We start from the raw sequence: 12,831 nt of genomic DNA on the forward strand, positions 1-12,831 counted from the left end.
TATGTGATATACAATACATAGCCAATACAGCTGCCTGAAGATAAACAGTTTGTAAACAAACACTAACACTTTGAAGTTATTCTAGCATGTATACTTCACTAAACAAACGCCAACAAACATCTGTTAATTTGTTCCCTCAACGCAAGTCTCTAAATACAGTCTGTAAAGTCTTAGAGGCTATCAAGCCATCCGTAAACAAAGTTCTATACACCTCCGGTGGGTTGATTGTACCTGTAAACGTGATTGCGTAATTAAAACAGCATTATTCTTGATGTTGTCATTGGACCGTTAAAACACATTTTCAAATACTAATAATAGTCAACACTTTGATTAATTCCAGCAATCTTATTTTGGTTCCATCGATGGTGCTTGAAATCCTTACTGACACAAGTAAATAAACAAGCAAACAACAAACAATCAATCAAACAAACAAACAAACAAACTAACTAACTAACTAACTAACTAACAAACAAACAAACAAGATAAAACACACTCACATCCGAACAAACACACATACACTTATGAAAATCAATGTCACTTGTGACCACTTGAAATGAACAAAAAAAAATCAGACTGGTGCTTGAATGTTTTTATGTTACCAAACATCAGATTACAACAGACGTGCGAGTTATACATGTACACAGATATTTATGAGCTCTAGAAGTCATAACGATATACAAATATTAAAATATCCTACTTGATCTGGAAACTTTTTCCATAACACATGACCTCGGTCATGCGCAACGGTAACATATAGGTCTAACCTTAATACCATTGAAAATATACATATACAAGCAAAACTAACATAAATAACATCTAGATCAAATCACAGACTCTGTATGAATACCAAAATTCGGATTATCCATCGGAATCTCAGACCATATGATATAAACAGTTTTAGAGAAGCACGCAGTTAAAGAATGGCCATGGGCATACTGATAAACAGCAAAGACTTGTAAAAAATGCTCTAACAATGCTCTAATCAAACATTGTCACGAACAGTAAATGGTTTGGTTCTAAATGGAGGGTGCGCCAATATAGACATTGTAAACTTTTGGTTCTATCGAGTAATTTCATGATTTTGTATCACGTGCATTACGTACGACCCCCCCCCCCCCACGTACAGATCTCAAAATTATTCCCCATTCATTGTTCAGTGGAAGTCCTTGCCATGGATACGCGTTATTTAATAGAAGTCAGTAAACGTTGACGTGCAATTACAGAACACAAATATACATGACTCCTAAGTGCTTACTACCATTAGATAAAAAGGTTATATGCTTAGCCTATATAAAACATTATGTTTCAGACAAAAATTCAAATCACCTTATTTATATCTTTGGCAATTTTGAAAATTTCATATGCATATTGCATATTTCATAAAAAATTCCGATGCACCTTTCCTTTTATGCGTGTGATCAATACAAAGAAATGGTTACATGTTGAAATGGTTGAGTAAAAATGAAACTGGCCAATTGGCACGAGTGTCGGTTGATTTTGGTCTCAAAAAGTGGGTAAAATGTTGCATTTCAATATTATGCAAATAATGACTTGGCTCCTTATCGTGGGGTTAACTATCCAATTGTCAAGTGATTCTCGACTGCGTGTATTATGAATATGTATCTAATCCGCCACTGTGTACCACAAAACAAGAACAGGTAACAATATGGTGGCCATGGCAATATTTGTTTTCGTTGCTATAGAGTCGAAATAGTCTGATTCGTCAAAGAGATTTTCACCAATGCATGAAGTTGAAAATTGGACATTGCCTTCGTGTAAGTCGGACATACTCGACGGGAAGTGTGTGATTCTATCTTCGAGCACCTCACCACTGGAACCCGTCATTCGTATTGAGAAGGGAACGTCAACAATGCGTTGATCTTGCAGGAAAAAATTATACGTTGTTCGGCTGAGTTCTATCCAAGTGTCCTCGTCGTCGGGTTTGATGGTGACGGACTCAACTGGAAGGCGGTGATACACGATTTGTATGCCGAACCACCATTTTGTACTGCCATCTTTAAATTTATATTTGATTGTGTCCGTGAAAGGGCATTCAACTACTTTCCAACTGATTTCAATTCTGCCTTCCCTTATCGCCGCAATTTTCTCGAAGGCCTGCAAACTCAGATCAATATCATCAACGGCGCAAGACGGGCATTGGTCTATGATGATAATGTACACGCTGTCACCATTCGGACCTGTCACCTCAATGCATTCACCACATGTCTACAAAGCAAGTTAAATACAGGTTAAAATGCTATGCGCGGAAAGGATAGCTTTATATCCCAGGCTTGCATTTGTCTATGTAATACCAAGTTGCCCCCCAACAACCGTACTAGTATGATATACAACTCGGCGATCACACAAAGATGTGTGGCTGGTCTTTGCATCCCTGTTTCTCCTCCCACTCCCGTCCCAAATCACAGGCTCGTAAATCGGAGATATTAATTATTAATCGTTGTTACCTGCAGGAATGGTACCTTCATATCGCATTGAATGGAAATGAATTGAAGCCATGGTTTCAACAAAGTCTAAGCTTAATACGTACACGTGTATAATCAATCCATGAGCAAGAGAGCTCATTTTAGAGCACTATTACACCAAATTTTAACCTTAGAGTGAAACAGTGAGTTAGGGCTATAGTATCTCCGACTAGTAGTAAATTCAATCAATTTATATTACGTCAACAGTAAATTGCCAGAGAGCTTAGATACCTCAGAGTTTCTCCATGAACCTATCGCCATAGCCCCGACGTCTAGGAAACCTTCTGTGTTCATCATACAAGTACCGCTACCGGCAGCAGCCTGAGGTGCACCCATGTAATATGTCCCTTGTCCTGTGTGTACTTTTTCATCAACCAAGCATGTCCCATCCTCGTACGCCATAACTTCTTCCAAGACTTCATTTTCAGGCAGTGGTGTAGCTGTTTGGTCTTCACTAACCTCCGTGACTGATACAGTACAAATAATAAAAGAAAGATCGTGGTAATGCTATTCATATCGTCACCGTGCATGATGAAAAAGAAAGAAAGAAAAAAGAACTGACTGGCCTGCCTAGCTTTCGCTCTCTTTAGGTAGAATAATTATAGTCAGGTGCCAAAAATCAAATCAAAGTTCTTCAGACCTCTTTAAAATTTGCAATATGAAAACTTATTTCTGGTTTATATATAAATAATAAAAAGTAATTTTGGGACCACTGTCTTGTTTTCAAGAAAATCTGCAATCCTTTACTTTCACTTAGAGTTACCACAGTCTTCAGTTACCATAGAATAAAACAGAGACACGTTTTAAGCGTTCTGATGCTCGTATGCGATTTACCTGTGACTGCTGACCCTGAACTCCCATCACAGGCCGGGAATTGGGTAGACCCATCTAGTAGTTGCGACTCACTGCTAAGAAACTGACTGATGGTATCCTCGACAGCAACACCCGTAGTCGAAATTACCCTGATATCAAATGGCACATCTATAGTCGAAGACCAACTCGGCTTCATGAAAAAATTATAGAAAGTTCTTTGTAACTCAATCCAGGAACTACTCCCCGATGGCTTCAGCTGCATACGACTGACGGGGTAACGGTGATTGTTCACCTGGATGCCAAACCACCACTGTGTACTGCCGTCTTTAAACTTATATTTGAAGTTGCCTGTAGTGGGGCACTCGATAACACGCCAGCTTATTTGTATTCTGCCTTCATCTCGAGGTGCTAGCATTTCGAAAGCCTCTTCAGAAAAGTCAATGTCGCCTGAGCCTGGACACGTTGGGCATTGGTCGATGATTTTGATTTGTATGACGTCACCGTATGGACCAGTCACTTCAACACATTCACCACACACCTGTCATTCCGGAGATCAAACGATTTATCTATTTATCGAGTATGTACACAATTAGGAACATGTGCCAATTGGTTAACTCATGAGTATAGGTGTAATCAGTCTGCTAGATATCATACATGTATTTGCATTTCTTTGGTATTACGGACATTAAACATCTTCGAAATATAATTAACCACAACCCCAAAAATACCTGCAGTTACGAATACGCATACTAGCCACATAATATTATCCAAAGTATCAACGGAATTACATGTAAAACAAAGAAGTGAATTGAGTACCTTGAGTTGAGTGAACGATTTGAAACTTCAATATTTTGTTTTTAGCATTTAACACAGTATAAAAATTGTGTGAAATTGTGCTACATATTAATATGTCGTTATTTATACCTGTGAGTTTTCCCATGACGATATCGCCATGGCCCCAACCATCAAATCACCGTGAATCAGCATACATGTCCCGGTCCCTGCAGCAGCCTGGTCGGCTTCCAGATAGTAGGTGCCTTCACCATGATGGACTACATCGTCAATGATGCACACATCACTAGTACTACTGTCAACAACTGCTTCCGTGGCACTGACAGTGGTACCAACAACTTCGGATGCGCTATTGTGAACTGTAGAGGCACCCCCGTGAAACGTCACAGTAGCTTAAGGAAGAGAGTGAGGATATTCAGTATTAGCTGAGTGGATTCAGACCAAATTCGCTACTGTGTAGAGAGTTTGACGGATGGAATCGACAGTCAGTTTCGTTCACACGTTAGCTGACATCACTTATATTTTCTAGTATACATATGAACATATATGTGAATATAGGTTGAATTTGAAAACACCGTGAATCAATCTGATTGTCACCAACTTGTTTCACATATTGATAATCCAGGTGAGATCAAAAAGATTATTTAAGTTACATTTGTTAAACTGTTACTTGAACCTACGCCATCTTCCAAATCATCAATCACGTCTGCGTATATTTAGTACATATTACAGTCATACCCGTTTTATAGTTTATGACTGTGGCGTACAACATGCAACTTCCAAATACTAACTGCAAACTGTAAGTTAGCCGACTGTCCAGTCATGTGGGGAGCTATTGGTTCTCACCTTCACCCGAGAACCAACAATCCGCCACGTGACTGGACTCTAGGCTACAGGTAGGTTGAACGACTAAAATAACTAGACTGTTGATCGTGCTGATTTTCGCTTTATAAATAGAGTGCCAAAATTAAAGTCGAGGGCAAACGTTTTGATTTGGGGAACTTCAAAAAAATAATTATGAAAAATCACATTTTAAAATATTCTCAGTTTTCATATTTAGTTTTACAAAGGGGAAAGAGTATTACCAGTAATTGTATACCTGTCGTTGTTGCTGTTGTTGTTGTTGTTGTGCCTGTTTGGCCACCAGCAGGAGTTACTCCGTCGTCACAAGACACGAACTGACTGGAGCTTGTAATGTACTGGTCCTCGCTGCTGTAGATTTGACTAATGGTATCTTGTACTATAAAACCGTTAGTTGACGTCAGTTTGATATCCATAGGAGCATTAAGCGTCGCCACGGAAGTTGGTTTAAGGAAGAAATTGTAGTCTTGCCTTTCTAGGTCAACCCATGTACTTGATCCAGACTCCCTAACTTGCATCAAACTGATCGGATAGAGGTGGTCGATAGCTTGGATACCAAACCAATATTGTGAACTTCCCGCCTTGAACTGTGTATTCAATAAAAGTACACCAAAAGATGCTTATATGTTTTATATGTACAAGATTTGAAAATTATTTTTTTCCAGATTGAGGACTGCTGTAATAGTCATAAAAGTAGGTACGTTTTAGAATTGGTGATAAAATCACTGGTGTTTGGTGAATTTGGCGAATAAATAATATAACCATAATGCTATACAGGGCATTTCACGACTGACAGTTATACTTTCTGAATGCAAATATGTTGACCAATATAAGCTGAAGTTGACTAATACAGATTTCAGTTCATGAAAGGACGACGACTTTTGTTAAACCAATCATCGGTTAATATATAAAAGTTGCATTCCATCGAAAAAATTGACCAATCACAGACTTCCAGTTATTTTATACTCTCTATATATTTTGGAAAGGTGGTTCAACGAAAAGATGTTGAAACATCTTCAGAAGCAATATAAACCAACTTGCTTGTAATGTTAGAGAGTCACGTAATCCACAAGGTATATGGGCGTTATCATCTTCAAAATTAGCAAACATAACAGGGTAATAACCAAGTGGACATGCAGCTAATTCTGTTAACCGTTTGGGGGCGTGCTATTCCACAGTCTGTGAATACTTCGACTTCAAGGGTGTCATGGTTAAAGTACAAGTGGGAGTAGAATACAACAGGTATACAGCTATACTTACCCAAAATAAAGGTATGGTCTCAGATTGTACCCCTGTGTTCTGGAAAGTCATTCCATGATTTGCATCACATACGCCAAGAAACATCAAATTGAAACGCTACTTCATTTTGTTCTCAAACTGGTCTATCGTTGCAGACATACATATTTACTAGATGCACACTGAATATTCATATGACTCATTCATATTACCATTTGATAAATAATCACGTGTTCATCTAATAGATATCCATGTCTACTAAATATATGAGGCAACGCTGCACAACTGAAACAACGATATATGTGAAAAAGAGCTTCTAGCTATTTGGTGTTTCTTGGCAATCGAGCGAAATTTATATATAATGTGAAATCATGAAATGACTCTATAACGTAACCCAACGTTTATGACAATACCTAGAGTAGCGTTCCCCTTTAAAATGTTATTCGTACACATACAATAATGAATGACTGTCACATTATTTTAATGCCATACTATGAGTTCTTACCCTGTATTGGATATCATCCGTGATTGGACATGTGACCACAGACCACGTGATATCGATGATTCCAACATTTAGATCACTTTCTAATATCTCGAAAGCTTCCTCGCTGAGATTCAAACTATCGTCAAGGCAATCACTGCATTCGTCGATTATTCTCACCGTTATTTTGTCTCCGTACGGACCAGTTACCTCGGCACATTGTCCACACACCTTTACAGAGAATAATGAGCTGTTAATGTTGAGTAAGCTCAGTGTTAAACTAAACACAAATTCGATTTTTAAATGTTTTATTTGTAAACTTAAACAGGAATCTCGACACCAACTTAAAGATCGGTGGTCGTCTTATACGCACGCTTATTTGGTGGAAATCAATGCAAATTCGCATAATTAATAAATACCTTAATTAGAAAAAAAGCTACATCAAATGTTCAAGAATACTGTAACAAAGATTTGAAAAGTCGGCAGATAGTCTATTTCGAATTCAAAGGTTCGTGTACGTGTGAGAGAATTTTTTGTAAGTTATTCTCGATTTAGCGTGGAAAACTATAATGATCTTTCGAGGGTTTTTTTGAACTATTATCATTCTCCCTCCCCTTTTTATAAAGTTACTAAACACAACGATACAAATGTACGTCAACATTCCCAATTACGTCATGAACTTTTGACTTGCAAGGTCAAACCTACACAACAGGGAACAACAACATCGCAGCAGATTGACAGTAATTACGTGTGGTTGTGTTGATGATTAAAGTCCTGGATTCAAGTTGGGTACTTAGAATTCAAATAACAACAAAGGAAAGATCACTCATCTAATGTCCAGGCCCGCTAGTTTAGCGCCAATAGCTATTGTCGTAGTGATATGTAGATTGACCTAAATTGGACACCAGACGTGTCATAATCAAAACTCAGGCACCTATCACCATTGTTCTTTAATTTGAATGACGTCTAAATAACAGTGACGTAAATACAGACTTTGAGACAGTAGACTCACTGTAGAAATGGACTGTCCGATTTCAAACGTGACATATAAATCATATACACTGCCTGTCATGGACTAATGTAAATTGTCACAGTGTGATTCAACCATAGACAGTGGATACTCAGACCACTAGGTGGAGGGGACCCATCCACTGTCTATGATTCAACCGTGGATATATAAGGGGAGATTCAACATACGTGGTAGAAAGTAAATCATGTATGTAGAACAGTGTATTAAAAGTCCAAATCAAAACTTGCCTTGACTTACATGATGAACCATTGAGAATGTCGACAAATCCCACCAATCCATAACATTGGAGTCATGGAGTCATGGAGTCATAAAGACTAGTCCTGAACAACAAGAACAATTTGACTTATCTAAGCCATATAATACAACTGGCAAGATTAGAAAACGTCAGACTGAGTCTTGAGCCTTTAAGATACAGGCAATTTAAGGTAAATGTACTACAGTATTGGGGGTAAAGATCACTCTAATTACAAGTATTGTAAAAAAAAAAAATGTCAATTTTATAAATGAACTTCACTATCAACTACATGTACAACCACGTCATAATTATCTAACGTCGAAAGTTTTATTGGTTTGCTTGTCGCTGATGAACAACATTTACTTTAGGGACCCTTTAGTCTGTTTTGGTGATTGATAAAACACAGAAACGAAAACGAAACAAACAAACAAACAGAGCTGACAACGATTAGAGTAAGTGGTGCTATCACATGGATAAATATCGACTTTGATCATGAAGTTCCAAACTGTCAAATCACTGAAAGGCCAGAAAGCCGATTGCCTTGATCGCATACAATTATATTTTGTCGACATCCCATTCACGACGGTGACTTTTCTACTTCCATGCTTTAAGAAAGTACAATTGCATTAAACACACACACATGGTTCATGTTATTTTATTGTAAGTGTACTAGTGTCAAGGTGAGAAAACACTACACTGTGTACACCAAATACTCTCAGAAAACATTGAGCTTGTCATATTGGCGTTAACCATCACGTTACTGGGAGAAACTAGGCATGTGTCACCAGTGTTTAATCTCAGACAAACAACACAACCTGAGACACAAAGAAGAAGAAAGTCTATAGTTTATATTGTAATGAAGGCGTGTTGTCTCTTTAAAATTTAAGTCGTGCATAACACAATAGACTGGGGGTTAGTGTCTAGTACTAATGAGATGTTTAGCATCAAACATTCCTAAACGTCAGTTGTCTTACAATCTCTGCGTTGGTTATCCCATCCGAAACAATACTTCAGCGGCTCCGAAGACTAAAGTAACGGTAATAGCTCGAAGCGAATTCGAATACGCTATTACATCATACAACAATGTAACGAGAATTTGATAACTAAATTATTGTAAATACAGTCCATGACGTAAAGAAATAAACTATACCTCTGCTGTGTATAATTGTACATGTTTCTGACAAATCAGATCGTTCTTTTGTTGTTGCCATTTCAACATAGGGTACATATCAAACGTTTTCTCTTGCTTCACAACTTTAGGAGAAAAAAATGGGTTCGTTTTGATCGAAATCAAACTGACAATGTGTAAAATATAGATACAGCTAGAACACGTCTCTGTCATGAATTTACTGTGTTTGGGTTCAGACATGACACTGCTTATACATGTCGCCCAACACCTCTAGAGTTAGAGAAATGAATATGGCTCACGTGGATGTCAAGGCTGGAGAGCTGGAGAGTCCAGATGCTCACAGCTCGACGGTCAAAAGCCAAGTGCCGAATCTCTGTGACGCTATGGTCAGACATACGATATTAGTGTACCTATTGTCTTGATACCCATGTGAGCCACATTCATGTCTCTAACTAGGTGTTTGGCGACATGTATACTGAGCAGTGTCATGTCTGAACCCAAAACACAGTAATTACGAATTCATGACATCTCATTCGGATAAGGTTTATTTAGAAGTGTTAACTTTTACAAATTTAAATCTACTGCCAATATACACATAATGATGAGTTTTACGCATTATTCTCTGAGCTACCTGTTGCACACCAAAATGTTTTCTAGTTTATCCTTTGCGCTGCAGCGGTGTATGGCGAATTCAATTTGTTTCCTTTCAAAGTCTCATGAAACGTTAGTTTAACGTACTGTGTGTTCTCAGTTTATACCTTGAGGCACAGATCCTACTGTACTTTCGTGTAGGGTCTATGTTTGAGGTTACTAGTTACGGTGATATCACAGTCAATTGGTTTCATTGTTAATAGTGATACTACGAGCGTTCCATTCGGGTGTTTGGGTTTTAGAATTACACTAAATTCTAACTCCTATTTTTTTCACAAACTTCACATTAAACACAAGTATCAAAACAACCGAAATATTTCCATTCTCAGTGTGAAGCCATCCATATGTGACTTCATATTTTGAATGGTAGAATTATACTTCAAGCTCACCGTTACGTCACGAAAGCCCGGTACGTCAGCTATTAGTAACTTTGTTGGACGAAGAACATCGTCAAACCTGATGGCGGAGAGCTTTGAGAAATTAAAGTCGCATCTGGAAAAATATTCCAGCAAACGAACCTCTATGTACGTGTGTCAACATCCGTATCATGTACTGTTAATTCCATTTGCAAAAAAAAATATTTTGCTATCATAGAACTTGTTTAATTTGCAAGTAGTGATGGGTAAAAAGTGCGTATGTAGAACTTCCAAACGCCATACTATTTTGATACTAAAATTAACCCTCACCGAAGTTGTTTTACAATGTAACTGGGTTCATAACAGATATTCAATGATGTAAGTAATATTCAATTTTTTAGTTTTCACAAATCCAAATATCTGCTACTACTAGAACCAAATAGAGGTAGTTTTACAGAAACTGTTTTACTTATCCATGAATGTAATATCAAAAGTTTTGCATTCCTGACTACTATTACTGACCTCAGAATTATCAAAGTCGACTGCTGCTCTCCCTGCTACCATCGTATCGTCTGACGTTAACATACACTTTCCACTTCCAGTAGCAATTATCGAAGCGGTGTCGGTGAAAAAAGTCGCTTTCCCAGTGAACGGACCACCGTCATTCAGAGAACCACAGTCCGCCTCAGCTCTGCTGACGGAGAAAAACAGAATATATATACACCAATATTTCAACATCTTAAGACACTTGATCAGTCTGCAGCTGTCTTCAGTAGAAAGTGTTTGACGCCTTTAAAAAGTTCGTAACAATATATAGTCGAAGCTTTAATGAATTCATCGAGGACATGCCAAATCTAATAAAGAAAGAAAGACACCTTGGCGACAGTCACTTCAAGCGCATGCGTAAATTACGACTTCTGGTCAGTCAACTCAGTGCATAATGTAAACATAATGTACTTTGTCCGCAAGATAAAATGGCAAATCTCAAAACAATTTCTAGAAAGTTGGTTCTTATAGTCACAAGTTATGTAAACCATTTTGTATATTACGACTACACAGGTCGCATAATACTCTTAAATTGATTCGAAAGTTTATGGTTTACATATATACACTGTGTATGTGTTGTAGACATACAAATGTAGTTACCGTAAAACTCAGACATCGGCCCTCTAATTTCAAACTGCCCGTCGTCATCGACATGCACAGTACACACTTATCATACGTCTATCATTGTCGTAAACCATATCCTCTTTTACGGCACTGTCCAAACCACAGCCTCTTTTACGGCACTGTCCAAACCACAGCCTCTTTTACGGCACTGTCCAAGACTGCTTCAGCAGAACTATGTGCTCTGGCTTGTGAGAATGACTTCTATCATCTTTTGACATTAATTTCACTGACTGCCCTGTTCCTCTGACAGTAGTTATAAGTATCCACCCATCCTATTCATCACATTTTGCAAGGACCTGGGGATTTCATCGCCCTACGGATGAGATGCAAACTTACTATAGGTCACCTGACAAGTGCTGATGTAGAATAAAGTTTACTATAATATTGTAAATATGAATCCGGCTTCAAGTTGAATTAATCTTTGACTAGTTTAGCACCTCTATCTGTGGACTTTTTCAAGAATTTTTGATTTGAATCAAAACTATTTATGAATTTCTTCAAACAATGTAAGTATCCTATTAGTGAGTCACAACTGTGCAAGGCCGAGGGTAAAATGTAATGCTCAGTTACATTTTTCTTCAGAATCTCTACGTCGTCGTTGCGGGCGCTATTTGAAATGCAGTCTAAGGCATAGGACTCACCCCGTCTGGTTGTCTCCCCATGTAGCTGTATTCAGCACATCAGATGTTGATCAGTTTGGATTGCAATTGGAGGACGAGTTGTGTGTTGTCTTCGGGTTGAAGCAATTTCACAACAACAACAACAACAACAACAACAACAACAACAACAAGAGAAAGAAAACAAAAGAAAATCCACCTACTTACCCTATTTTCTGAAGCTATATCGGAAACAAGCATATTTTTTTTACTTCTGCATTAGTCTTGTTAATTTAAACAGTAAATGCAAGCTTATATCATAACCATATCAGAGTGCAAAGGTTATCAAATTGACATATTGACTTGTCCAACGGTCAGCACTCTAAAAGAAAATATGTCTGAAATAACCCAAGACTTAACTAAAACCCTTCAGGAACTGAGCAACGTTTGGTTTCAGTGGTTTAATGAAAGGGAGTACGAAAAGTTGGAAGTATTTTACACAGATGACAGTATGTTGATAACTCCCGCTGATGGGGATACGTGCAAGGGGGTGGAAGGTAAAGTGTGTCTGGATATATATATTACATGGTATGCATTGTACCTACACTTGGCAACACCGTCTTTTACCTGACATTAATATTCACTTGATACATCAGGAAATATTCTAAATCTAAGCTTACGTTTTTAAACTAAATACTATAATTTACTGATGAATGTTCCATCAATATTTTGTTCTTATAACAAGCATCGATTTAATTACAATGCAATTTAATATAAAAAAAAAACAGCCTGAGATATATCGTTGTTTACCTTTTGTCTGTGCTGTTTTGTTAATCTCCTTGTCGGCAATTGAAATAAATAATAAAAGAGTTTCACTCGATACAATTCGTGCAAAACGAGTCTACCTTCGTCCTTCCATTGTACATAGTTTTGTCTATGTGACTACTTTAACTTAATAACTCTAGACTAATTTTGTTTGACTTCCAGCAATCATGGCG

At 37.7% G+C, this 12,831-nt stretch overlaps 1 protein-coding gene across 1 annotated transcript; it reads right to left on the bottom strand.

Moving 5' to 3' along the window:
• Positions 1-1,623: 1,623 nt before the first annotated feature.
• On the bottom strand, positions 1,624-10,805 carry LOC144434331 (uncharacterized). The gene is made up of 5 exons (XM_078122782.1): positions 10,590-10,805; positions 6,691-6,897; positions 5,246-5,536; positions 2,715-2,873; positions 1,624-2,226 (listed from the first exon to the last, which is right to left on the bottom strand). Exons 1-5 carry the CDS (start codon positions 10,803-10,805, stop codon positions 1,624-1,626), a joined length of 1,476 nt encoding a protein of 491 aa, XP_077978908.1.
• Between the last annotated feature and the right edge of the window lie 2,026 nt (positions 10,806-12,831).

This window comes from Glandiceps talaboti, chromosome 4 (genome assembly GCF_964340395.1).
Source record: "Glandiceps talaboti chromosome 4, keGlaTala1.1, whole genome shotgun sequence".
NCBI classification, from domain to species: domain Eukaryota; kingdom Metazoa; phylum Hemichordata; class Enteropneusta; family Spengelidae; genus Glandiceps; species Glandiceps talaboti.